The 26,802-nt window shown below is 43.3% G+C and overlaps 1 protein-coding gene across 2 annotated transcripts in view; it reads left to right on the top strand.

Annotated features, from left to right (window-relative positions):
• Positions 1-11,168, top strand: part of LOC140716851 (T-cell surface glycoprotein CD3 delta chain-like) — a 49,814-nt gene extending 38,646 nt beyond the window's left edge. Inside the window, exons 2-6 of one of the 2 annotated variants that reach the window (XM_073029830.1) lie at positions 129-149; positions 2,170-2,295; positions 7,480-7,605; positions 9,120-9,172; positions 10,632-11,168. In XM_073029830.1, coding sequence (XP_072885931.1) covers positions 129-149; positions 2,170-2,295; positions 7,480-7,605; positions 9,120-9,172; positions 10,632-10,691 — 386 coding nt within the window. In that variant the 3' untranslated portion in view covers positions 10,692-11,168. The remainder of the gene's footprint in view (positions 1-128; positions 150-2,169; positions 2,296-7,479; positions 7,606-9,119; positions 9,173-10,631) is intronic. The other variant, XM_073029831.1, reaches the window with a different exon arrangement.
• Positions 11,169-26,802: the final 15,634 nt, after the last annotated feature.

Below are 26,802 nucleotides of genomic sequence, written 5' to 3'. Positions count from 1 at the left end.
ATGTTTGATAGTGCTCCTATAAAGCATATTAGGAGTATCAAGTTGAGAAAATAAGCACAACAAAGCTTGAAACTGGTTTTTCGTTTGAAGAATCCAAGACTGAATTTGTTCTTTCTTTTTCATTCCAGGTTCGACTTCAACGCAGGCCAGTGAGTTTTCTTTTTATACTAAGGCAGTTGATGGGTTAAAGATATTCCGCTGACATTACCAGGCACATTCTCAGCTTCATATCATTTTTACACAGAGTTCCACTTCTCAGGGCAGATTCCTGTGGACATCCATCCAGAATCCCTTTTCCTTTCCATTCATAAGCAGTCTTCGCTTTCTCCCTCAAGAACGATAGAGCTGGGAGGTGGTGATAGGAAGTCTGACTGAAACTAAATCTCTTGCTTCCATAGCCTTGACATTTTCCCAATGCCCTGCAATACATCATGATAACAGCGGCAGGTAAAATCAATTGGAGATTTTGATTGGGATTCAATTCCCATTGCTGTCTATAAGGAGCTGGTACACTCTCCTGGTGACATGTGCATTTCCTCTGGGTAATCCTCTTTCCTCCCAGATTCCAAAGATGTACAGGTTAGTGGGCATGCTATGTTGGTGTTGGAAACACAGTGATACTTGCAGGCTGCCCCCAACACGTCCTCGGATCGTCAATGTTTTGATGTTCCGATGTATATACGACAAATAAAGCTAATCTTTAATCTTCAATTAATATATCTGGCAATATATCAACCACATAAATCCACAGTCATTCACTTTCCAGTCCCATATGGACTTTGCTGTCTTCTTCTCCCCTTTCAGCACATGATCCAGAGCAAACGAGGTTCACTTGCCTGATTGGTCTCTCAAAGATTAAGTGGAAAAATCTCTCAGGAGAAGTTACCTTGCCCCTGTTTCCCTGAGAGAAGCAACCAACAGATACCCATGGTATTCTGCGGTTATTTATATATTTGGGTCCTGTGATATTTGGAATCAGTGGGGACTTTGTGAATCAAATAAAAGGGGAAAAGGTGGAAACACAGAACATAGAATATAGAATACAGAACATTACAGCATAGTACAGACTCTTTGACCCATGATGTTGTGCCAACATTTTAACCTACTCTAAGAACAATCCAATGCTTCCCTCCCACCTAGCCCTCCATTTTTCTATCATCCTTGCATCTATCTACAAGTCTCTTAGCCCCTAATATATCTGCCTATGCCACCACCCCTGACAGTGTGTTCCATGCACCCACCACTCTCTGTGTAAAAACCTACCTCTGAAGTCCCCCCTTTATACTTTCCTCCTAACATTTTAAAGTCATGCTTCCTTGTATTAATCATTCTGCCCTGGGAAAAAGTCTCTGGCTGTCCACTCTATCTGTGCCTCTCATAATCTTATACACCTCTATGAGGTCACCTCCTATCCTCTATTGCTCCAAAAAGAAAAGCCCTAGCTTGCTCTACCTTTCTGCTTAAGACACGCTCTCTAATCCAGGCAGAATCCTGGTAAATCTCCTCTGCACCCTCTCCACAACTTCCACATCTTTCCTATATTGAGGCAAACAGAAATGAATGCAATACTCCAAGTGTGGTCTAATTGGGGTTTTATAGAACTCTTGAACTCAATTCCTCGAATAATGAAGGCCAACACGCCATACACCTTCTTTACCACCCTATCATCTTGCACCACAATGTTGAGGGATCTATGGACATGGACTCAAGATCCTGTTGTTTCTCCACACTGTTAAGAATGCTGCCATTAACCCTGTACTCTGCCTCCAAGTTCAACCTTCCAAAGTGAATCACATCACACTTTTCTGGATTGAACTGCATCTGCCACTTCTCAGCCCAGCCCTAGATCCTATCAACATCTCATTGTACCCTATGACAGCGTTCTATATTATCCATAATTCCACCAAACATTGAGAGAGAAAAGAGAGAGAGAGGGAGGAAGAGTAGAGGTAGATAGTGAGAGATAAAGGAAAAGAGAGAGAGATAGTGGGATTTAAAAAGAAAGGGTGAGAGATCTTTATAAAAAGAATATAAAGAGAATGAGAGAGAAAGAGGAAGAGAGGCAAGAGAGAAAGAAGCATAGAGAGAGAGGGAGAGAGAGAGAGAGAGAGATGGATGAGGGAAAGAGAGTCCTGAACATATGTCATCAAGACTTATTTTGTCTCTCAGCTTTTAAGAAAATTAGCAATGGCACCCTGATGATCTGCACTTCAGCATCAAATGAAACTCTATTGAGCGATCCCTTTGTTGGTGAAATGAACTGTGGCCCTGAACGGTATTTTATCTTCATTAACAGTAAGTTTTGCCTCTGTCATTGGTCATTTGTGAGGAATTAGTTACTTAAAGGTCTGACAGCTGCTGACATTAGGTCAAATGCACTAAGTATAAAATAACTTATATTGTCCCTTTTCCCAAAACCACCTATCTGTTCTTAATCCCACCATGCACATGTGAGAGCTCTAGGCATAAGAAACAATATTTTCATATTAAAATATATTTTATTAATACAAAATTCAGATCATATAATACCAAGCATTCAAGTCAATACTTTCATCACAAGTCATTAATCTAATTACTTCTTGTTAACATGATATCTGTTACCATTTAACTTCAACACTTGAGCCAACAGTTCACTGGGTTTAATCATGGAGTCAAATTGCTTCATACACAGTGGGAGGAGGTTCTTAAAGAACATTTCTTTCCCAGAGTCTTTGAAGTAGCTGCTCCAAACTTTAGTGTGCCATAGGCCACCGAGCATGCCAGTTTGCAGCATGGAGACCACCTGGTCATGGACAATGTGTTGTTCTGGAAGTGTCATGGTTTGGGTCGGCCGTTCCCCTTTAACACTCCTTTCTCCCTGATCATGCCCCAATTTCAGTTAATTGCTGCTAGTTACCCAATTACTGTACATCTGGCTTTCAATCAGAGAATGGGAAATAAAAACGAGGACGACCCTATCACAGGTCGCCAGTTTGTTAGTCAATCCTTGTGTGATACTTCATTCCCTATTCCGACTGGAATCGGCAATTCTAAGTTCCGCCCTAGTTTTAGAGAATCCCTGTGAATCCCGTCTCCTTGTCAAGATCCCCCTGGTTTTCTGCTCTACATTCAAGTCTACGACAGCCTCTCCAACTGAGTCGACGTGCCAGTGTCCTGCACTTGGGTTCTCCTCCGTCGCCCCTTGTAACAGGAAGACCACTAAGTCATGCATCTTTCCCCAAGTTGATGCTTCTCCAGCAGCAGTTGTTAATTGTCTTGGTGTGTGTACCTGGGAACATCCTCTCCAGTGCAGAGTCTTGTGATATGTAGCTGTTGGGAATGAACTCAACACCGAACCCTGCATTTTTTTTCCCTGGACCTTTCTGGTTATTCTAGAAGGAGATGGATGGCAGACTCATTTCCAGTGCAGCCATTCCAAGAGTAGGTGAGGTGTCAACAGTGCTCTGAAGATCTGACGTGGAGGGAATTTCTCAGCAATGGCCAGACGAGGTCTTTGTGCTTGCTTGGATTTATTGTGCCTCCTTACTAAACCTCAGGATGCGAAAAAGAGTTCTGCAACAGCGACAATTTGCATTTGTAAATTACTTTGAAAGTAGTACTGACCTAGATTTGTGTCATAGAAAAGCAGAATGAAAAATACTGAATGATGTCTTTACTTCATAATGCACTTTTGGTCCTTGGATTAAATTATCCAACCAGTTCAATTCCTATCCACTTTCTCCACAAACCTGCACAGCATTTCCTCACATTTACTGCTCTTAATCTGGTGATCTGCCCTTAGGCATTTCTCAGAAATATTATCAAAGAAAATTTGGCACCAAGGTCATATAATGTATGAGGTAAGGACAACCTTTGCCAAAGAGGTGGGTTTTAAATCAGTGCGGATGGACAGAGAGAGATAGCTGAAGGAATGAATTCCAACACTTCGATCCATGGCATCTGAAGATATGGACATCTGTGGTGGAGTTGTTAAAGGAGGAAATGCCCGAGAGGAGAGAACATAAGAGGCACAATATTCTCTAACAATTGAAGAGCTGGAGGAAACTATAGAAGTAGGAAGAGACAAAATTTTGAATACTTCAAATCTTTCCATTTCCTCAATCCTTTCTATATCTCAACTTAATTCAGATATTGCTTTTACAGGAGCCAAATTGTCTAATGGGGTTGAGAGACTTGCCTTTTCCATGTCCAAGGTCTACCAAATACCTTCAGCTGAACACATCAGTGTTGCACTGTTGAAGAAGGTTCTTTACAGATGAGATATTAAAATAATATCCAGTATACACAGATGGATACAGATGATCCCATGATTCTATTGGAAGAAAGACAGAGTCCTGTCCCATAATTTTGACGTGACTCTTCTAACCTTGGTATCACAAAGTTATCTGGTTATAGTTCTTGATATGTATGGGTTTGGTCATATTTCAGTGATTTACCTTTAAATCATCAAAGAATAATAGAAATACAAGCTTTCCTTTCCATCTGGCTCCTAGTGAGTGGGCAACCAGAGGACACCATGTATGGGAATGAGTTGTGTATGCAATGATCCATATGAGCTATGAACCATTTGAGAATGACCATGTCTGGAAATGACCTATGTGGCCAACTGAACGATGTTCCCCCACCACAGCCAAAGATGCCTCTGGAGATGAGGAGGAACTGCTTTTCTCAAAGAGTGGTGAATCTGTGGAATTCTCTGCCCAATGAAGCAGTGGAGGCTACCTCAGTAAATATATTTAAAACAAGGTTGGATAGGTGTTTGCATAGTAAGGGAATTAAGGGTTATGGGGAAAAGGCAGGTAGGTGGAGATGAGTCCATGGCCAGATCAACCATGATCTTATTGAATGGTGGGGCAGGCTCAATGGGCCAGATGGCCTACTTCTGCTCCTATTCCTTATGTTCTTATGACCCGGAGAGCTATATTGACTGGAGTGGTGGCCTTCTGCTTTAGCAATTGGTAGGGTGACGCATGCCAAACAGGTCAAAGGGCAGAGGCCAGAGGTCAACCAGTCCTCCAGATTCAAGTGTCCAGCTCAGGGCTAACAACCCTGACTGGTAAAACAAAGTTGTTATGGAAACAGCAATGAAGAATCCTTCTACATCTGAGTGAGACGGTATTCCTGAGTCTCCATGCAGGACTTAGATGACTGACAGTATGAAAACCGAGAGGAAGCTACTGACACGATGAAGGAAGCTCTGAACTCCGCCAGAGATGGAGGATCTTCATTGCTGCCCTAAATGCCAACGGCATAACAGGCAGTAAGTACAACCAAAGATCAATCTGGCCAATGGCCTACCTGGCCAATGGCCTACCTTGAGGATGATGTTTAATAACTGGAGAAATAGAGACAGAAGCCTCTATGAAGTAAATCAAAGTAAATTGAGTTCATTGTAATATGCACAAGAACATGTATACATAGGTGCAATGAAAAACTTACTTGCAACAGCATCACAAATATATAACGTCAGATAAGCAACAAGAAAAGCATACATTATGCACAATTTTACAAGAAAGAACACGATTAGAGCAATTTTTTTCAAGTCCATTGTAGTGCAAAATGGTCATAATGTTACTCGACTGAGGTAATGATTAGGATTGTGCAGGTTGTTTCAAGAACAGATGGGTCACCTCTTGTCAAAGCAATTAACAAAAATACATAGTGTGGGCAACATTAGCTTATTATTTTATTCATTTTGTCTGAAGTCATCATTGTCATTATGTGGTGTGTCGTATGATGCAGATGATCACAGTCTTTCTCTATGATTGTCCTTGGCAAATTTTTCTACAGAAGTGGTTTGCCATTGCCTTCTCCTGGACAGTGTCTTTACAAGACAGGTGACCCCCAGCCGTTATCAATACCCTTCAGAGATTGTCTGCCTGGTGTCAGTGGTCGCATAAGCAGGACTTGTGATATGCACCGGCTGCTCATACGACCATCCGCCGCATGCTCCCATGGCTTCACACGACCCTGATCGGGGTGGGTGGGGGGGGGGGGGGGGTTAAGCGGGTGCTACACCTCGCCCAAGGGTGGCCTGCAGGCTAGCCAAGGGAAGGAGACGTACCTCCACCCTCCCACCCATGTGTATGAAGTTATTTATAAATGATAAGGCTCATCCACAAGAGAGTCTTGAGAAACTAACGATGAGCTTTCTTCTCGAACCACTGTTGTCTGTGAAGGCACTCCCATTTTGATGTAGGGAGTCCCAGTATTTTGATTCAGTGACAATAGAAGAGTGATAATATTTATCTAAATCAGACTGTTATGTGCCACGAAAAAGAGTTTGAAAGCATTGTTGTTCCCGTATGTCTCCTTTCAGATTTTTTACAACCAAGCGTTATCTTAGGGGCCACATGAGTGGCAAAGGTGCTATGGTTCAAAAATAAACTTAACTTGTAGTATCTTCTGACTGCTCCAACTCATGGACAATGAGCAGAGTCAGAGTGGTTATAAAAGTGTTTATCTCAATTTCAAAAACAAGTTTTATTCATAATTTTAAAAAATTATGTAAAAGAATAAACACAGTGCAACATGTGCTATGATTTTAGTGTCAAATGTATTGATAACACAGGCCCACAACATGAAATCAAATAATGCAATTGAAATTTGAGGTCACTTTTTGAGAAGCCACACGATACTGCAATGTGGTCCCCAAAGGGCAGGTTTCCACAGCTTGTGCTGAGTTACGATTGTTGGTCCAAATAAGTATGGGTTTTACCCGGTATCTTGCCTACCTGTTCCCTGCCCAGGATTACTTGATGGGAATACTCCACCGATTGATGCCTCCCAAATTCCATAAACTCCTCCAGTTCAATGTGCCTCTGAGACCTCTGTGATCCTCCATCTCACGGACATCTCCAGTTATCGTGATTCCACTATTGGCAGCCACCTTCAGCTGCCTTGGCGTTAAGCCTGGAAATTCTCTCTCCCCTTTAGGCCTCCCCTTATGAGGCTCTTTAAAGCTTTACCCAAATAATTGATGACATATCCTAATATTTTATATATGGAAGATGAATAGGCAAGTAGAAAGAGCAGGCCTTCTTCATGTGGTACTTCTTAGAATGGATAATGAATTAAACACTGAAACAACAGCAAGATCTGAAACACTAACAGATCACTGCAAAAAAAATGTTGGAAATACTCAGCAAATCAGGCACCATCAGATGAGAGTGATGAAGACTTAGTTCTTCAGAGCAGTGATCATTCTGGTGGCGTTTTTACCTTGTTTCTCTCTGCATTCATCCTATCCGAACTGCTGTGCATTTCCAGCATTTTCAATTAGGCATTCCCACAATGACATAAATTGCTATGACCTCTGAGTTCCCATTTGTACCTGTATCTCTATCCGAGGGTCAACTTCTGCTTCTGTAAAAAGCTTTGGAATCTGGAAAGGTGGAATTGTTAAGCAAGTTAGACAGATTTTTTTTCAGTTGTGTTACATAATCTATTTTTTCTTTTTGTTTCTCTTTTTTATCACAGCAATGAAGAATTCTGTGAAACCTACAGGAATAGTTGGTTTAGTCATCGCAAGTGTTATCTCCACCATCTTCATTAGCATGGCAGTTTATTCTCTATCATCCCAGAACAAACCTAGAACTTACCAAGGTGAGAAGTAGGAATAATCTGCCAGTTAATTTATTGCAGCTATTTTCCAAAAAAAAAACCCACAATTGCTGATGTTCCAGCATGAAGTCCTGATTTCCTAACGGCAGTTGCTTTCTCTGCTGTGGACATTTCCATTTCATTCCCAACTGTGATCTGCATACTTGCCTGTTATCTGTTCAACACGGGGAGGCACCATAAACCAGGCCTGATGGAAAGATTCACACAAGATGCTGGAGGAACTCAGGAGATCAGGCAGCATTTGTGGAAGGAAGTCAACTGTCCACGTTTAAGATTCATAAACATCTGTTTATTTGTTTCCATAGATGCTGCCTGATCTGCTTGGTTCCTCCAGCATTTTGTGTGTGTGTTGCTTTTCATATGTTACTCTGGATTTCCACCATCTGCAGAATCTTTTGTGTTTATGAAACCCTGCAATATTTTGCATGTCTTCATTACACTTCTCCTTAATGTTTGTGGTTCAGAAAAAAACATTTCCATTTTTCTCATCTATTCATATACTGAAGCCCCCCACTACTAATAGTATTCTGGTGCATGGTCATGCATTTTGGTAGTAGAAATAAATGTGCAGACTATTTTCAAAACGGGAAGAAGATCCAAAAATCTGTGATGCAAAGGGACTTAGGAGTCCTCGTGCAGAACACCCTGAAGGTCAACCTGCAGGTAGAGTCAGTGGAAATGCAATATTAGCATTCATTTCAAGACATCTGGAATACTAGAGCAGGAATGTGATGCTGAGGTTTTATAAGGCACTGATGAGGCCTCGCCTTGAGTACTGTGAACAGTTTTTGGCCTCTCATCTTAGAAAAGATGTGCTGGCATTGGAGAGGGTTCAGAGTAGGTTCATAAGGATGATTCCGAGAATGAAAGGGTTATCATACGAGGAACGTTTGATGGCTCTGGGTCTGTACTCACTGGAATTCAGAAGGATGAGGAGGATCTCACTGAAACCTTTCAAATGTTGAAAGGACTAGACAGAGTAGATGTGGAAAGGATGTTTTCCATGGTGGGAGAGTCTAGGACAAGAGGGCACAGCCTCAGGATAGAGGGGTGCCCTTTCAAAACAGAGATGCAGAGAAATTCCTATAGCCAGAGGGTGGTGAACTTGTGGAATTTGTTACCACAGGCAGCTGTGGAGGCCAGGTCGTTGGGTGTATTTAAGGCAGAGCTTGATAGGTTCTTGATTGGACATGGCATTAAAGGTTATGGGGAGAAGGCCAGGGAATGGGGTTGAGGAGGAGATAGAAAAAAGGATCAGCCATGATTGAATGGCGGAGCAGACTCAATGGGCCAAATGGCCTAATTCTGCTCCTATGTCTTATGGTCTAAATTTCTGCTCCCTCTCCAAAATCTTGGCATCTTCCCAAATTGTGTTTGGAATTACACACTGTTCTCTTTCTGGTTTAGTTAGCTATAACATCCTTGTTCTTGTATTCCATGCATCCATTTATAAGGCCTATTTGCCTTTAATATCTGTGTACTTTTGCTTTGTACAGCTTCTGACAGACACCCATTGATGCGCAATGATGCCAATGAAGCTGTGTATTCGGTAAGTGCCTCATGCAACAAACACACACCCTCAAAGCAGCAATCCGAAGTGTAAAACATCGAACTCTGTCTATTCGATGGAGGAACTCTGACCTCTGAATCCAGCTGTAGTCGAAGCACTTCACTAACGCTCAATTACACGACATTTGCGTTGATCCAGTGACCCAATGTTCATAGAATCCTTGTTGTTCACCTCAATAATTGGGGGCAGCACGGTTAATGCATCACGTTACAGCCACGACTGTAAAATTTGATTCCTTCCACCGTCTGTAAGGAGTTTGTACGTTCTCCCCGTGACTGTGTGGGTTTCCTCCAGTTTCCTCCAACAGTCCAAAGATGCATGGTTGATTTGATTTGAAGCACATGCTGGAAAGAAATCCATCTAAATTTTCACTTTATTTGGCCTTGAAACAGCAATATCTGTGACTCTTAAGTTTTTGTTAATATTGGTAAACAACTAGTAGATACAGTACTGTGCAAAATTCTGAGGCATCCTAGCTATAAATGACTCAAGCTAAATGGAAAAGATTGGAGGTCATTTGTGCCCCCTGAGAATTTGCACAATCCTAGAGAAGTTAAAGACCTTATTTTGAACAATCCAACTTTCACTTCAGTAACGGTCCTCCAGTTAGATGCCTACAGGGACATTTCACCACCTGTGACATGAGAGGAAGTATTTGCACTTCACAAAAGCAGCAATGCACCCACCTGTACTCTGGCTCTTCCTCGAGTCAAGTTCATATAAAAAAAGCTTAATAGATGACAATGATAACAAAAGATTGTAATTAATATTAGATTAGATTAGATTCAACTTTATTGTCGTTGTGCCGAGTACAGATACAAAGCCAATGAAATGCAGTTCGCATCTAACCAGAAATGCAAAGAATAGTGTTATTTACAAAATAACTGTGAATGAAAAGTAAGTGCTACAGCACACAAATATAAAAGTACTGAGACAGTCCAATATGGGTGCAATACTGATTAGCACTGTGATGTGAGGTTCAGCAGGGTCACAGCCTCAGGGAAGAAGCTCTTCCTGAGCCTGTTGGTGCGGGAGCAGAGATTCCCATAGTGCCTACCGGATGGGAGAAGAGTTAAAAGTCCATGGTTAGGGTGAGATGCATCCTTGATAATGCTTTGCGCCCTGCCCAGGCAGAGTTTATGGTAGATGTTCTCAATGGTGGGCAATTGGTTGCCGATAATCCGCTGGACAGTTTTCACCACACGCTGGAGTGCTTTGCGGTCCAATACAGGACAATTGCCATGCCACACTGAGATGCAGTTGGTGAGTATGCTCTCAATGGTACAGCGGTCAGTATCCCGGGACAGAGGTGAGCTTTCTTGATGCTCCACAGGAAATAAAGATGCTGTTAGAGCATTGAAATAAATAAATTAATAGGAATTCATGGTATGTATAGAAATAATCTTTGCAGTGTATCATTGATGTTTCCTTCTTTCAGCATCTCAACCAGGAAGGGCAGTCCCCCTACAGCCAGCTCGTCAAAAATCGAGCCAGATGAATGACTGAGCAGTTTCCCAAGCAACTCCTGAAAACGAGCTTTCTTCTCTTTGCTGCAACATTTGGGATCACAGAAAACAAAAGGATTGACCTTGCCTGCTAATTAACTATGGAAATATATTGCTTTAGCGTAGCATTGCTTTAGATCAGGGGGTTGTAAGGAGAAAGAGCAACAGATTATTCTTAACTTGATGTATCTTAATTCCTATAGTTCTTTTAGGCCCTTCTTACATTTTTAATCCATGTCTGGCATGCTCCCACAACATGATTGCTTTGGAGGATTATTAACTTTGGAGGAAGCCATTTTATGGGTGGTCCTGGGAACTTCCTTTGAAGTCTCTGTCCTGGTGTGTACTAATGCAGGATGTTAAACAACAGAGTGGAAGTACCAGTGGGTCCTCCACTGACATCATAGAATTTCTTCTACTTATGATGTTTGGCTTTCAAAAATAAACAGATTTGATGGCTTACTATGAAATATCCTGCTGTTTAATAATGGACTTGATTCTCCTAAAATGGTAATGTTTGTTTATTGGTCAATCAATATTTTCAAGGGCATTTTGTAAGTTTACTTCATAAAAATATTACTTAACAATTTTTTTACAGATTTAAGAAGCAGCATTTATATCACTTCCCTCTGCCTCTTGGGTTGATAGGGAATGTCTGACATGTAGGGAGGGTAGCAGCCAATTTGCATACAATGAGCCCATTCAGGACTCATTCCTTTCATATGAAACCACAAAGAGAAGGAAGGCTCCAGCCCGTATCAATCTCGCCAATCTGAAGTTAAAAGGTTGGACTTACTCTCGATTGCCTCAGATTTCTGTCTGGTTCTCAACTACAAAACATTATGTTTTGATCACAGTGTATCCGAAAATTTTGCTCTGAAAAATGTAAGCAGGAAATGAAAAATATGTATCTTAGATATTTGGATTAACTTCAACTACAATGTCAATAACTTTATTGCTATTACAAAATATATGCTTTCAAATAGATTACCTACAGCTAAGAAAAAGTTTTACTTCTCTGTGAATTGCCAAGGATTAACATTTCCTAGCCGATGTTGTATACATCTTTATTTTAGCCTACCTTTTCCCAATATTCTATATTATGGCTGCCAAGTTTTGCCTTAATTAGGTGTCCTCCTCTTAGAACAACACTGGAGGCTGAGGCTGGATTTTGTGCTCGAGTGTTTCGAGGCAGGTCTTCACTTGGGTTTCAGATCCTAAATTGAGAGCTTGCCCATTTATCCAAGCTTCACATTCTACAAAAGCTGCACAAGTTGCTGTTCTGAGCCACTTCAGCAGCTCAGAAGCACCTCTAGCTATTTTGTATAAACTGTTGTTATGTGGGTAACCGCTAATGCTGTTTTGTGTTCAGCAAGTTCCTAAACTGTATCTACTGTAAATCGTCAGACTTTACCAGCAAGTCAAAGCCAAATCTATAAGTGGAGCCAAAATCAAACTAGATGCAGGCTGCAGGTCTGCATAGAATCTATTACTTCCCAATAGCCCAAAAACTCATTGTGGCCTTAAGGGAAAAAGCTGTAATGGAGGCTACAGACGGCACTCCAAGTCAATGCATTGCAACTTATATTTACATTACATTATATTGTGGGTAGACCCACACTTCAAGGGCTGCAGCAGTTCATGAAGGCATATTGCTGTCACCTTCTCAGGGGCAATTAAGGATGGGTAGTTAATTGCTGGCTTGGCCTGCAAAGCCCTCATCAGTTGAAAAAAAATACAAAAATCCCTAAAATGTAGAGGAGAATGACATGGATGTAAGCAAAGCAGCCATGCAACCATATAAAGCTATGTTAAGGTGGTCAAGCAAAAGCTAGAAAAAGAATTGACTTTGAAAGAGGATTTTACAGGACAGTGATAAAGATATAACAGAAGAAGTTACAGAACCTATGACCCAGCTGACGTAAGACCCAGTTACGAATGAAAGTGGAAGGAGGTGCAATGGACCAGGAATGGACAAACATTGTAAGTCTACGGGGCTGGAGGAAGGTACAAGGTGGGAGGTACCTATATGCGCAAAAAGATTTCAGAATGAAGATTAGAATAATTTCAGTATCATGATGCAAAAGGAGTTATTATGGTAAGGATGATGAGTCAGTAAGGCTAGATTTCAGCTAAGTATGAGCAGCAGAGTTTTAAGCAGCGGTTGGACTTTGGAAAACTGCCTATGGCTATTGGAAAAGTCATGCCAGGAGTTCCCAATGGCACAGATGATGGGTTCAGCTGTTGGTGAGTTGAGGTCAGGTCAAAAGCAGAGGATGTTAGTGTAAATCTTGGCAATGGCTTAGATATGGGATTGGAAACTCACCTCAAAGTCAGATTCAATATGAAGCTGCTTGGTGCATTTTGGAAGGTCAAATCAAGAGGAAAGTATACAGTGAATTGCAGGACCCTTAAGAACATTGATGTACAGGGGAATCTTGAGGTGCAAGACAGTAGCTCCCTGAATTGGTGACACAAGTTAGACAGAGCAGAAAAAAATGCACAAGCATTGTGCATAAATCATGTTGCAGCTGTATAAAACTTCAGTTAGGCCAGATTTGGAGCATTGTGTGCAGTTCTGAAAGAATGCAGACGCTCTGGAGAGGTTGCAGAAGAGGTTCACCAGGATATTGGCAAGTCATCAGCATCTGTGGAGAGGACTAAACAGTCAACATTTCAGACTGAGACCCTTCATCAGGACTGGAAAACAGAATCAGAATCAGGTTTACTATCACCTGCATGTGACGTGAAATTTGTTAACTGAGCAGCAGCAGTTCAATGCAGTTCATAATCTAGCAGAGAGAAAAAAAAATAATAATAAATAAACAAGTAAATCAATTGCATATATTGAATAGATTTTTAAAATGTGCAAAAACAGAAATACTGTAAATTAAAAAAAAGCGAGGTAGTGTCCAAGGGTTCAATGGCAACACGAGTGAATCTGCAGATGCTGGAAATAAATAAGAACACAAAATGCTGGCAGAACTCAGCAGGCCAGACAGCATCTATGGGAGGAGGTAGTGATGATGTTTCGGGCCGAAACCCTTCATCAGGAGTGAAGTAACATGGGATGGTCAAGGGGGGATAAGAAGTGGGGGGAGGGATGAAGTAGAGAGCTGGGAAGTGATAGGCTGGAGGGAAATGGGCTGGGGGAAGGTGGAGAATTATGGGAAATAAAGTCGCTCCCTACGCGACTCCCTTGTCCATTCATCCCCCCCATCCCTCCCCACGGACCTCCCTCCGAGCACTCATCCCTGCAAACGGAAGAAGTGCTACACCTGCCCCCACACTTCTTCCCTCACCACCATCCTAGGCCCCAGACAGTCCTTTCAGGTGAGGCACCACTTCACCTGCGAGTCAACTGGGGTGATATACTGTATCCGGTGCTCCTGATGTGGCCATTTATACATTGGGGAGACCCGCCGCAGACTGAGAGACCGTTTCGCCGAACACCGGCACTCAGTCCTCCAGCAGTGGCGGGATCTCCCTGTGGCTACACACTTCAATTCCACAGACCACTCCCACTCCGACATGTCTGTCCATGGCCTCCTCTACCGTCAAGATGAGGCCACACGCAGGTTGATGGAACAATACCTTATCTCCCACCTAGGTAGCCTCTTACCTGCTGGCATGAACATTCAACTCACAGACCTCTGTTGATACCCCTGCCCCCCTCCCTTACCCCATCCCTATCTATAATTTTAGTCTGGTTCTCTTTCTCTCTCTTTTTCCCCCCTCACTATAATCTCCCCCCAGCCCTACCTTTCTTTCTCTTTTATTTCCCATAATTCTCCACCTTCCCCCCTAGCCCATTTCCCTTCAGCCTATCACTTCCCAGCTCTCTACTTCATCCCTCCCCCCCACTTCTTATCCCCTCTCGACCATCCCACGTTACTTCACTCCTGATGAAGGGTTTTGGCCCGAAACGTCGTCACTACCTCCTCCCATAGATGCTGTCTGGCCTGCTGAGTTCTGCCAGCATTTTGTGTTTTTATCCAAGGGTTCAATGTCCATTTAGGAATCGGATGGCAGAGGGGAAGAAGCTGTTCCTGAATGTCAGGGAGGAGAGGGAGTACAAGCTGGTAGATGAGACATGAAGCCAGGTGAGGAGGGAGGTGGGGTGAAGAAGCAGGGGAATGAAAGGTGGAAGAGGTAAAGGGCTGAAAAAGAAGGAATCTAATAGGAGAGGATAGTGTACCGTGGAAGAAAGGGAAGGAGGAGGGGAACCAGAGGGAGGTGATGGAAAGATGAAGAGAAGGAGTGAAAGGGCAACTAGAATGGGGAATGGGAAAAGAGAGAAGGAAGAATGGGGGGGGATTACCAGAAGTTGGAGAAATCGATGTTCATGCCATCAGGTTGGAGGCTGCCCAGACAGAATATAAGGTGTTGCTCCTCCAACCTGACTATGGCCTCATCGTAGCAGTAGAGGATGCCATGGACATGTCAGAATGGGTATGGTAAGTTAAATTGAAATGGGCAGCCACTGGGAAATTTGCCTCTTGCAGCGGACACAGCTAAGGTCTGGCAGATCGTGGTGGTGTGTTAATGCTGTGTGTCATTGGCGTGCGTGTGTTAATGTTGATATTCGGGGGGAAGGAGGACAGTACCTGAGGAGAGGCCATCTACCCTGTCTGATATCATGGAGTCCAATAGCGGAAGTGGGGTGGTCGGCAATTAATAATAAATGAAACTGAGGATAGAACTCCTTGAACCTTTTCTAAGATTTAAAACATTTGGCAAGCATCTTCCTGCTCATCCACTCTCCGTCGAACCCCCTGACTCCTTTTGTAACACCCTGGTTCACACCTTTACTGCTATGCTGTAGGTATTTCATTTAGCAGCTCTGTAAGAGCTGCTGTTCTGCTCTCGGCCTGTTTGGGTCGTTGTTGAAGATAAGGGATGATGAGGAATGTGTGCCATCCAATTATGTTGGTGGAACTGGGGGGAGGTATTTTGGTGACGGACACTAAAGTTGGTCTTGGGGGCTTTTGTTCGAGAGGAGATGAAGAGAGAAGACGCTGGGGAGAACCGGTCGTAGCACACGATCCGGCGGGAGACCCTTTGTTCGAGATGGATTGCGAGCGACGTTCGGGAGGTGGTGTGTGCTTTCACGCTGACCGAGGGCCCAGCGTGTGAGTGACAGAGAAGTTCAAGATGAGCTCCAACTTGTGCACTTTTGACTGTTTAATTAGAATGAGCCCTTTTCTTTTTGTTATTCTTCACCAGCCCTTTAGTAAAGATTCATAAATATAATTCCTTTAATCGTATGCAGTGCACTGTCTGTTATTTTGTGGCATTAATTTGTAACAGGGCAGTGAATGACACAGCATCCACACAAACCGGGGGTTCAGGGTGGGAGGGAAACACTCACACCTCAATCTCACACGTTTGGCGGGGCCGGAAACCGTCTTCCCTAGACTTACAAGCCAAGAAAACCAGGGGGTTCCACTTTATTATCTGATAATCTTTTAATCCATTCTTGATTGAAGTGGCTGTAAATCCACAGTGTCCTCTTGGGATAATTCCAAACGTTCACAATTCTGAGAGTGAGGGCAGTTCTCACATCGGTTCAAACTGGCCAACAATTTACCTGAGATTGTCACTTTCCCGTGAGGCAAACAGTCTCCCTCCATCTACTCTGCCACGTCCTCGAAGAATTTTATTCCTTCCTGTGAGACCCCCTTTCATTGTTCTCGTGAATGAGAACAAAGTCTTGCTCATCCTGAGAATTCAATCCAAGGATTCTTTGTCGCACCTACTTTAAATCATGATAGGATAGGAAACCAAATATGCAAATTGAGTAAAGGGAACATGAGGTGAGCATCATATGATGAGCTTGGAGAGGGGACTAGGTGTGAAGTTTGGAGGGAAGCTCAGAAAAATGTGAGCTTCAGGGCTTTGATCAAGCAAGAAGTACAGAAGACGTGTGTGGTCAGCAGGGGGAGGAAAGAAGTGGCTGATTCAGGTGAAAAGGATATCTCAACCCTGGAGGCATGAGCTACCTACGCCCCTCACCCATGCTTTGGAGCTGAGGTTGAACAGGGTAAGGAGATTGGAGAAAACAAGCTAAAGCTTGCTGTATAATTAAAAAGCATGAACCTTGTTTCAGATAAGAGAATGTTTTTCTGGTCTATTATTACCGGATTTCTCAATAACAGAACAAATGACATAATCTAGGAGCATTCTTCAAAACATCAACAACAACAACCTTTGGTCCTTTCAATCACAGCGAACTCCGACCTTAATAGTAAACATAGAACAATACAGCACAAGAACAGGCCCTGTGCCAAACATGCCAGTCTAACTAATCCCCTCTGACTGCATGAGGTCCATATCCCTCTATTTCGTGTCTATTGATGTGTCTGTCTAAATGCCTGAACATTACTATTAAATATGGTTCCACCACCTCCCCTAGCAATGACTTCCAGGCATCTTCCACTCACTGGGTAAAAATTCTCCTTTAAAACTATTCCCCTTATCTTACAGTTAAGCCCTCAGTTCACATCTTCCTGAGTTTCAAGGTTAAAGACTGTTTAATGTCATTTCTAGTACACAACTGTAAAGGAGAGCAAACGAATTGTTACTCTGGATCTGATGCAGCACAAAAAATACAAAAAGCTAAAGAACACATTAATTTTTAAAAACACAATAGATAACTAAACGTAAGATAGTTGATATACATAATCTGATTGTATGTCCATAATGTGACGCTAGGTATAGGAGTGTCTGTACATAAAGTGACCCTAACAGGAAATGATAAAGTAGTGGAGGTAGGTGGGTTAGTGGGTGGAGGTGTTAATCTGCCTCACTGCTTGGCGAAAGTAACTGTTTTTGAGTCTGGTGGTCCCGGCATGGATGCTACATAGCTGCCTCTCTGATGGGAGTGGGACAAACAGTCCATGAGCAGGGTGGGTGGGATCCTTCATGATACAGAGTCATAGAATCATAGGTCAAAGAACAATACAAAGAAACAGGCTGATCTGCCCATCAGGTCTGTGCTGAACCACTAAACTCCCTAGTCCTATTGATCTGTACCCAGATTTAGCTCTTCATACCCCTCTCATCTATGTACCTATCCAAACTTCTCTTCAATGTTAAAATCGGTCCTGCACCCACCACTTCCTATGGCAGCTCATTCCACACTCTCATGATTCTCTGAGCGCAGAAGTTCCCCCTCATGTTCCCCTTCATGTTCCCCTTAAACATTTCACCTTTCACCCTTAAACCCATGACCTCTAGTTGTAATCTCACCCAACCTCAGCTCAGTGGAAAAGGTCTGCTTGTATTTACCCTATCGATACCCCTCATAATTTTGTATACCTCTATCAAATCTTCCCTCAATCTTCCACATCCTAGGGAATAAATTCCTAACCTATTCAACATTTCCCTATAACTCAGGTCCTCTAGTCCCAGCAACATCCTTGTAATGGTTGTATTGAGAGCATCCTGAGCAGCTGCATCACTGCCTGGTACAGAAATTGCACCGTCTCGGATCACAAGACCCTGCAGCGGATAGTGAGGTCAGCTGAGAAGATCATCAGTGTCTCTCTTCCCGCCATCACGGACATTTACACTACACACTGCATCTGCAAAGGAAACAGCATTATGAAGGACCCCTTGCACCCCTCATACAATCTTTTCTCCCTCCTGCCATCTGGGAAAAGGCTCCGAAGCATTCGAGTTCTCATGACCAGACTATGTAACAGTTTCTTCCCCCAAGCTATCAGACTCCTCAATACCCGAAGCCTGGACTGACACCTTGCCCTACTGTCCTGTTTATTATTGATTGTAATGCCTGCACTGTTTTTGTGCACTTTATGCAGTCCTGTGTAGGTCTGTAGTCTAGTGTAGCTTTCTCTGTGTTTTTTTTTTTATTATGTAGTTCAGTCTAGTTTTCTGTACTGTGTCATGTAACACCATGGTCCTGAAAAACGTTGTCTCATTTTTACTGTGTACTGTACCAGCAGTTACGGTCGAAATGACAATAAAAGTGACTTGACTTGACTTGACTTCTCCTTCACCTTGTCTGCTAGAGCAACCTCATGTCTTCTTTTAGCCTTCCTGATTTCCTTCTTAAGTGTTTTCTTGCATCTTTATACACCTCAAGTGCCTTATTTGTACATGATGCTATGCATCTCCTTCTTTTTCTTAGCCAGGGCCTCAATATTTCTCAAAAATGAAGGTTCCCTACACCTGTTGTCATTGCCTTTCATTCTGACAGGGACATACAAACTCTGTACTCTCAAATTTTCATTTGTGAAAGCCTCCCATTTACCAAGTACACCTTTGCCAGAAAACCTGCCCCACTCCACACTTGCCAGACCCTTTCTGATGCCATCAAAATTAGTCTTTCTCCAATTTAGAATCTCAACCTGTGGACCAGACCTATTCTTTTCCATAATTACCTTGAAACTAAGGGCATTATGATCACTAGATGCAAAGTGTTCTCCTACACAAACTTCTCTCACCTGCCCTGTCTCATTCCCTATTAGGAAATCTAGTATCACACTCTCTCTAGTTGGGGCCTCTAGGTACTGATTAAGGAAACTTGTGTGAACACATTTGACAAACTCTTTCCCATCCAGCCCTTTTACAGTGTGGGAGTCCCAGTCAATATGTGGAAAGTTAAAATCACCTACTATCACAACCTTATGTTTTTTGCAACAGTCTGCGATCTCTCTACAAATTTGCTTCTCTAAATCCTGCAGACTGTTGGGTGGTCTGTAATAATCCCATTAATATGATGATACCTTCCATATTCCTCAGTTCCACCCATAAAGCCTCACTAGACAAGCTCTTCAATCTGTTCTGACTGAGCACTGCCATGACGTTTTCCCTGATTGTTAATGCTACCCCTTCCTCTTTAATCTCTCCTGCTCTATCATGTCTCAAACAACAGAACCCCAGAACACTGAACTGCCAGTCCCGTCCCTCTTGCAACCAAGTCTCACTGACGGCTACAATGTCATAATTCCACATGTGTTGATCCATGCCCTGAGCTTATCTGCCTTTCCTACAATACTCCTAAAATATATGCAGTTTCCCTGGAAGTGAGCCCAATGGTCTGTAGATCTGAAGCCCTCCCTCCTACACCATCTCCTTAGCCATATGTTAAACTGCATAATCTTCCTATTTGTGGCCTTACTAGCACGTGGCATGGGTAGCAAACCTGAGATCACAATCCTGGAGGTCCTATCTTTTAACTTGGCACCCAACTCCCTGAACTCACTTTGCAGGACCTCGACACCCATCCTACACATATCAATGGTGCAGATGTGGACCACACCTCTGGCTACTCACCCTCTCACTTAATAATGCTGTGGGCTCGATCCTGGCACCCAGGGGGCAACAACGCATCTGGGAATCTCATTCTCATCAACAGAATCTCCTTTCTGTTCCCCAAACCAATGAATCCCCTGTCACCACAGCTTGCCTCTTTACCCTCTTCCCTTCTGAGCCTCATATCCAGACTCAGAGCCAGAAACCTGCTTGCTGTGGCTTCTCCCTGGTAGATCATTACCCGCCCCCAACAGTATCCAAAGCAGTATACTTATTATGGAGGGGAATGTCCACAGAGTGCTCTGCATTGGCTACCTAGCCCCTTTCCCTCTCCTGACAGTCAACATGTACCTGCCTCCTGCAACTGCCTGCCTGTTGCTCCTATCTATCATCTCTTCATCTTCCTGTTTGAGGCAACGAACATCGAGCTGCTGCTCCATTTCCTTAACGCGGTCTCTGAGGAGCTGTAGCTTGGTGAACTTTGTGCAAATGTAGTTATCAGGGAGACTGGTGGTCTCCCAAAGTTCCCACATCTCACACACGGAACGTACCACTAACTCTGGACCCATCCTCAGCGCACTAGCTATGAACTAACAGGAAAAAAAACCTTACTGGAAACTTACTTAGAGTCTGCGTCTGTGCTTGTCCAAGCCTGTTCTTACCCAAGCCTATTGAAGGCCTTTGTTACTGCGGGTCTTTATCTGATTCATTTCTGTATGTATTGTATGGCCACCAAAGCAATAGTGGTGACATGTTCATGTACAACTATAGTGAGCATTTCATTGCTTTAGCCTCCAGAGGAATTGATTGCAATTGCCATTGTGGTAAATCTGGTAATTATTGGACTATTACTGAAGCATTGGTTAGTTTCTATCTTAAGGTTCTGATCTGATTCCACCCGTGATCGCAGTCCTAGTGGATTCTCATCAAAATGCCCAAGCCAAACTCAGCAGAGCTTCAGCAATTACTTACTGAGAGCACTATAAACAGATGCTATTGCACCGTAACACCATGGAAAATGTGAGCAGACACAACATTCTGCCTTTGAAACACCGGCAGTCCGTGGGTTGTAGATGTTTTCTCAAACTATCAGAATAAGCAGTTTCCTCTGTCAGAGATTTCTTCCCAATTGCATTTCATTGGCACCCCAGAGTCACAGCTTAAAACAACATTATTTACAGTAACACAGACCACAAACCACACGACTAGTCACACCGGGGTTCTGTGGAAGTCGATGCTATGAGTGTATTTATTAGAGTTAATGGGGGCCAGGGAGGTGTAGGTGAATCTGAATGAGTGAGTGTGTCAGTGAATGTGAGTGTGAGTGGAAAGGCTGGAGACAATGTGTCAGGGCTATCAATGAGTGTGCGTTGGTGAATGGGAGCACAAGTATCTGGCTGAGTGTGCAGTGAGTAGGGCTGCTAGTGCAAGAGTTGGTAAGCACACGTGTATCAGTGAGTATGTCGGTTTGTGGGAGTGGGAGTGCTGATGGGGGTGAGGTCCAATGGCGTCAATCCCTGTCAATGGTGTCCCTGGATATGTTGAGTCAGTGAGTGATGAAGTAGGGCTTAATGCATATGCCCAATCCTCCTGGCACATACTCTCGGTGGTACTCCTGCTGACTGGAGTGAAGCCGGGTCCAGGAAAGAGGGCTGATGTAATGAGAAAGAAGATCAGGGCCTAGAGCTGGGGGCCAGGAAAGACTTTCCTAAGAGATTTAGGGTCGAGCAACAGGGTCAAGTTAGTGGTTGGGGGTCTGTTAACTCTGTGTTCAGGTGCCGGAAAAATGTGGATTGGAAAGGTGAAAGGTTGCATGCTGAGGCTGGGAATTGTTAATGCCTTATTAGTAGTGGCCAAGAAGACCAAAGGTAGATAAGGGATTTTTCTTCCAAGGGTCTCAACCCTGTGTCATCGCAAGTGGGACTAGATTAAGTTCACCCACAGTGCTCCAAAGTGTTCCATCATCTCCTGCCTGACAGCCTGCAAAATCAGGTCAACATTTGAAAAGAGCTGTATCCACAGGATGACATGGGAGAACAAGGCATTGTTGTCATGTCTCACTCAGAGTAAAGTCAATTTCAGTCACATAATGCTGAAAACCTTATGAATCTCTGGGCCACCAACAACTGGGGTTCTGCTGTGAAAGTTAATGTCCATTGACACCTTCTTCCCTACCTCAGGAGCAGAATCAGATTTATTTCCCCTCCTTGCTCTTGCCCTTCTCAATTGCCCTGAGACGGTGGAATTGGGTTAGGACAGAGGTGGAAAAAGATGGAAGGGGCAGTGATGAAGAGTGTATTGAGGTAGAGTGGTAGAGTTGCTGCAAGTGAGGAAGCTTTGATAAGGATGAGGCAGGATAGTGGAGATGGGAAGGGATTGGATTGGAAAGGATCAAGCTTGATGGAAAGGGTGCTGTGAGTCTGGGAATGAGGGATAGGAGGCATTGACTATGGTGGGAATGGGAAGTGAAACGTAAGGGAGGTGTACCTCTAACCCAATAGGATGCACCAATTATCCGTATTTTAACATTTAGTTAGGCTAACTGTCCTACGAATGGGTTTTGGTTCTTGATATCAGTCTGCCAAATGGTAACAACTAAACTAAAACCCAGACATCTATTTTAACAATCTTACCCCAGCTGAAAGCATCATGGAGGAGGACAGAAATAAGAGGAAGTTCTGTACAATCTAACTGCCCAAAATCTCTCACTTCTGACCAACCAGTGGGGACTGTGGTCAACACAATGGCCTCATTGCAGTGTTCAATGGTCACTTATGAGACCATTTCTCCTCTGACTCTGATATGCAGATCTAAAGCTTGATGGGAGGATGCTGTGTGAATCCCTGCCATTGTAAAATAATGTCTTAGAGATACTTGAATCTTCCTGTTAATTTTCTGGGTTGTTGTGGAGAAAGGAATATATCAGACCCTTCAAACGGGGCTCCAAAAACAACAAAGTTTTACCATGAAAACATTTATAGTTGGCTAGCAGCGTACTACAGAAACATAAGAGCTGAATATTTTGGAAAAATCATCTCCAACTTCCTTTGTCAGAGAAAGACAGACGGGAACACTCAATGGAAGGAAATGTGGTCAGAACTCTTGGGGATCACAGGCAATGATTCATGACCATGTGCCCTCTCAGCCCACTGACACGGGTGCCTCCCTTTCAGAAATGCCTAATGGCTCCTGCAGCAAACAGATCATGAGCTGCAGCAAAATAGCGCAAGGTGAAACCACTTCCGTCTGCCAGGGAGGAGCGATGTGACAGATAGCCTTATTGAAACAGCCTGCAAAGCTCGAAGATCAGAAAGCAGCGTTGTATCAAACCACACCACATCGCAGGGCTGCTCTGAGCAGAAGTCAGCTACCCACCCACCTCAAGTCAGCAGAGCAACCCATCACCTCGAAAAACAATTAACCCTTTGATGCCTCAGCATTCAACTTACAGAGTAAGAAACGAATTTGATAAATCAGTATTACACCTGCGTAGTTTTTTAATGAAGATTGTAGAGGGAGCATTTATCATCCACCTGATCTACTCTAGCCCTACCCTGGAGTGTTTGATGGGACAGAGGAAGGAGCTTTGGTTCAGTGTAACTTGTGTTAGACATACCCTGAGATTAGCTGATAGGGCTATGCATGCAATATTTTTAAACCTGTGTGTTTTTTTAAATTTTAAAAATAAATTAATTCACTGTAGATATACATCCTTCAAGAGAACCACAACCTTGTCATGGTTCGGAGGCTTACGTGCTTCAATGACCCGGAGAGCTATGTTGGCTGGAGTCAGGGCTTTATGCTTTGGCTCTTGGTAGGGTCACCCATGCCAAACAGGTCAAAGAGTGACCACTCACCAAGTAAGCTCTAGCAAAGTCCCCAAAAAAAGAGACCATGACTTGCAGTCCAACAGAAACTATTGTTCACCCAACAATTTGACATGCCACAGGCTCTCTCGCTCTCACTAACAAGGGACAACAGAGCAAGGTGTCACCCTTTCACAGCAAGGGGGGAGACCAGCAAAACAAACATGATGTTGCAGTCTGCCATGTCACCTTTACTTGAGTTTCTTCGACTCGAGAATTGGCAGCAAACTCTCCCCCACCATCTAGAGAGACAGAGAGATCGCCCAAGTACAGAGGCCTCCGACAGCCTGATCTGCTGTTGGAATGTGATGATCCATTCTCCTGCAACGCCTCGATTGGCAACACCAGCATGGAATCAGTTCGTCCACAGGGCCTCACCCTGAAGTTGCACGTATTCCAGGCCACATCCTGGGGATATTGAAAACAGCCAGTTGGTGAGCTCTGGAAGCAGGAACCATTGCCATAAGGAAAGGTATGTGTACAGTATGTGTACACACACACACACACACACACACACACACACACACACACACACACACACACACACACACACACACACACACACACACACACACACACACACACACACACACACACACACACACACACACACACTATAAAAAGTATTTGCCCCGCCTTGGAAGATTTCATGTTTTGTTGTTTTAAAACATTGAATCACCGTGAATTTAATTTGGCTTTTTTTTGACATTGATCAACAGAAAAAGACTCGTGCATGTCAAAGTGAAAACAGATCTCTACAAGGTGATCTAAATTAATTACAAATATAAAACACAAAATAATTGATTGCATAAGTATTCACCCCCTTTAATGTGACACACCAAATCATCACTGGTGCAGCCAATGGGTTTTCGAAGTCACACAACTAGTTAAATAGAGATCACCTGTGTGCAGTCACGGTGTTTCAACTGATTTTAGTAAAAATACACCTGTGTCTGGAAGGTCCAACTGCTGGTGAGTCGGTTTCCTGGCAAAAACTACACCATGAAGACAAAAGAACACTCCAAGCAACTCTGTGAAAAGGCTATTGAAAAGCACTAGTCAGGAGATGGATACAAGAACATTTCCAAGTCACTGAATATCCCTTGGAGTACAGTTAAGTCAGTCATCAAGAAATGGAAAGAATATGGCACAGCTGTAAATCTGCCTAGAGCAGGCCGTCCTCAAAAACTGAGTGACCGTGCAAGAAGGGGACTGGTGAGGGAGACCTCCAAGAGATTCATGACAACTCTGAAGGAGTTACAAGCTTCAGTGGCTGAGATGGGAGAGACTGCACATACAACTGGTGCCTGGGTGCTTCACCAAGAGGGGTGAATACTTTTTATAGGCAGTGGATGCATGTATAATTAGTATCAATTAGTCAATATATGAAATATTGATGTTTCTATGTGTGGCAGTGTAGCATAATTTTTTGTACAGCACCTTTTCTGCCTTTTGGTCCCTCCAAAGGGGCACCCTTCTATTGTTTGGAAGTATTCTAACCTGTTGTGTTGCCTTGACTTTCATGATATATTCTGGCATTGGAATAGGGAGCAGCCCACATCCCTTTCAGTGACTTGGAAATTTTCTTGTATCCATCTCCTGACTTGTGCTTTTCAATAACCTTTTCACAGAGTTGCTTGGAGTGTTCTTTTGTCTTCATGGTGTAGTTTTTGCCAGGAAACCGACTCACCAGCAGTTGGACCTTCCAGTCTTCTTTACAGCAAACAGAGCAAGATTAAGCAAAGCATATTTTCCCCTCCACCCACCCCCTTGTCACCTTCTGTTGAGGTGGTACTGTGTGCAAACTCAATGTGTGATTAAAACTTTGCCCTTTTCTCAGTTATTATAGCATTAGACCAACTCCCAAACAAAGGTTCAGCCCCTTGAATGCAGAAGACCCACTCAGGAAGAATAAGGATATAAGTGAGATGGACCAATTGCAATCCCAGATGAGATCAGGACAATGTTATTTGGATCCTGAGAAACATCAAAGTAAACAACAATTTTTAAACCATGGTCTCTGTGTTAGGGATAGATGGACAATGGAGGCTGTCCAAAAGATATTTGCTACTCTAATCCCTGGGATGAGAGGGTTGTCCCAGCTCAGGAAATGACACCTGTAATCTTTGGCATTTAGAAGAATGGAGGAAGGTCTAGAGAGACATGACAGGGTAGATGTTGAGATATTTTCGCTCTTGGGTTAATCTTGTACGAGGGGACATGGTAACAAAAGATTTCTTCTCTCAAAGGGCTATAACTGCCTTGAATTCTCTACCCTGTAAGTTTGTGGAGGCTCAATGTTTGGAGTATTTAAAGAGGAAACTGTAACCTTTTGAAAGGTTGGGGAATTGGATAAGACCTTGAGCAGATCTACCATTGTAGGATGGAGTTGCTTACTCCTAGTTCTATTTCCTATGTCCTTATTAGCTGTTAGAAAATAAAATTGGTAATTCACCGTATGTAAGTGGAGATGCCGAGCAATTGGGTTTCGCCTACTTCCCATGCACTCAATGGAACAATTCCAAATGTCTAATAAGAGGCATAAAGTAAAATCACCAACTTGATCAAAATCACAAGTGTTACTTTGCTACCAGTAGAGGCCCATGGGGAAGGGGCAGCAGGGAATGCTTCCACGAGATGTTATGGTGAGCAGCTATGATGTACGGGCAGGGATTGAGGGGCTATCGAGTCCTTTGTGAACTGGCTTGTCCTGGCTGATCCAGAGCTTTGTGACTGCAACCCCCAGTGAGCTGGGCCTGTCCTCTCACACTCCAGTTTTGGGCTGAGCAGATGATGGCCAAGTTCTGAGGGGCAAGAAGGTGATAGACTTGTGTTCCTTCCTGTTCTCAGCTAATGGGTTGCCAAGACCGGAGCAGTCCAGCTTTTAACCACTGTAAACCCCAAGATATTAACAAAATTGATATTTTTGAAGGCTTTGGTAACTCCTTTTGTTGGAGAC

Source organism: Hemitrygon akajei, chromosome 26 (assembly GCF_048418815.1).
Source record: "Hemitrygon akajei chromosome 26, sHemAka1.3, whole genome shotgun sequence".
NCBI lineage: Eukaryota > Metazoa > Chordata > Chondrichthyes > Myliobatiformes > Dasyatidae > Hemitrygon > Hemitrygon akajei.
This window is presented reverse-complemented; position numbering and strand designations above follow the sequence as displayed.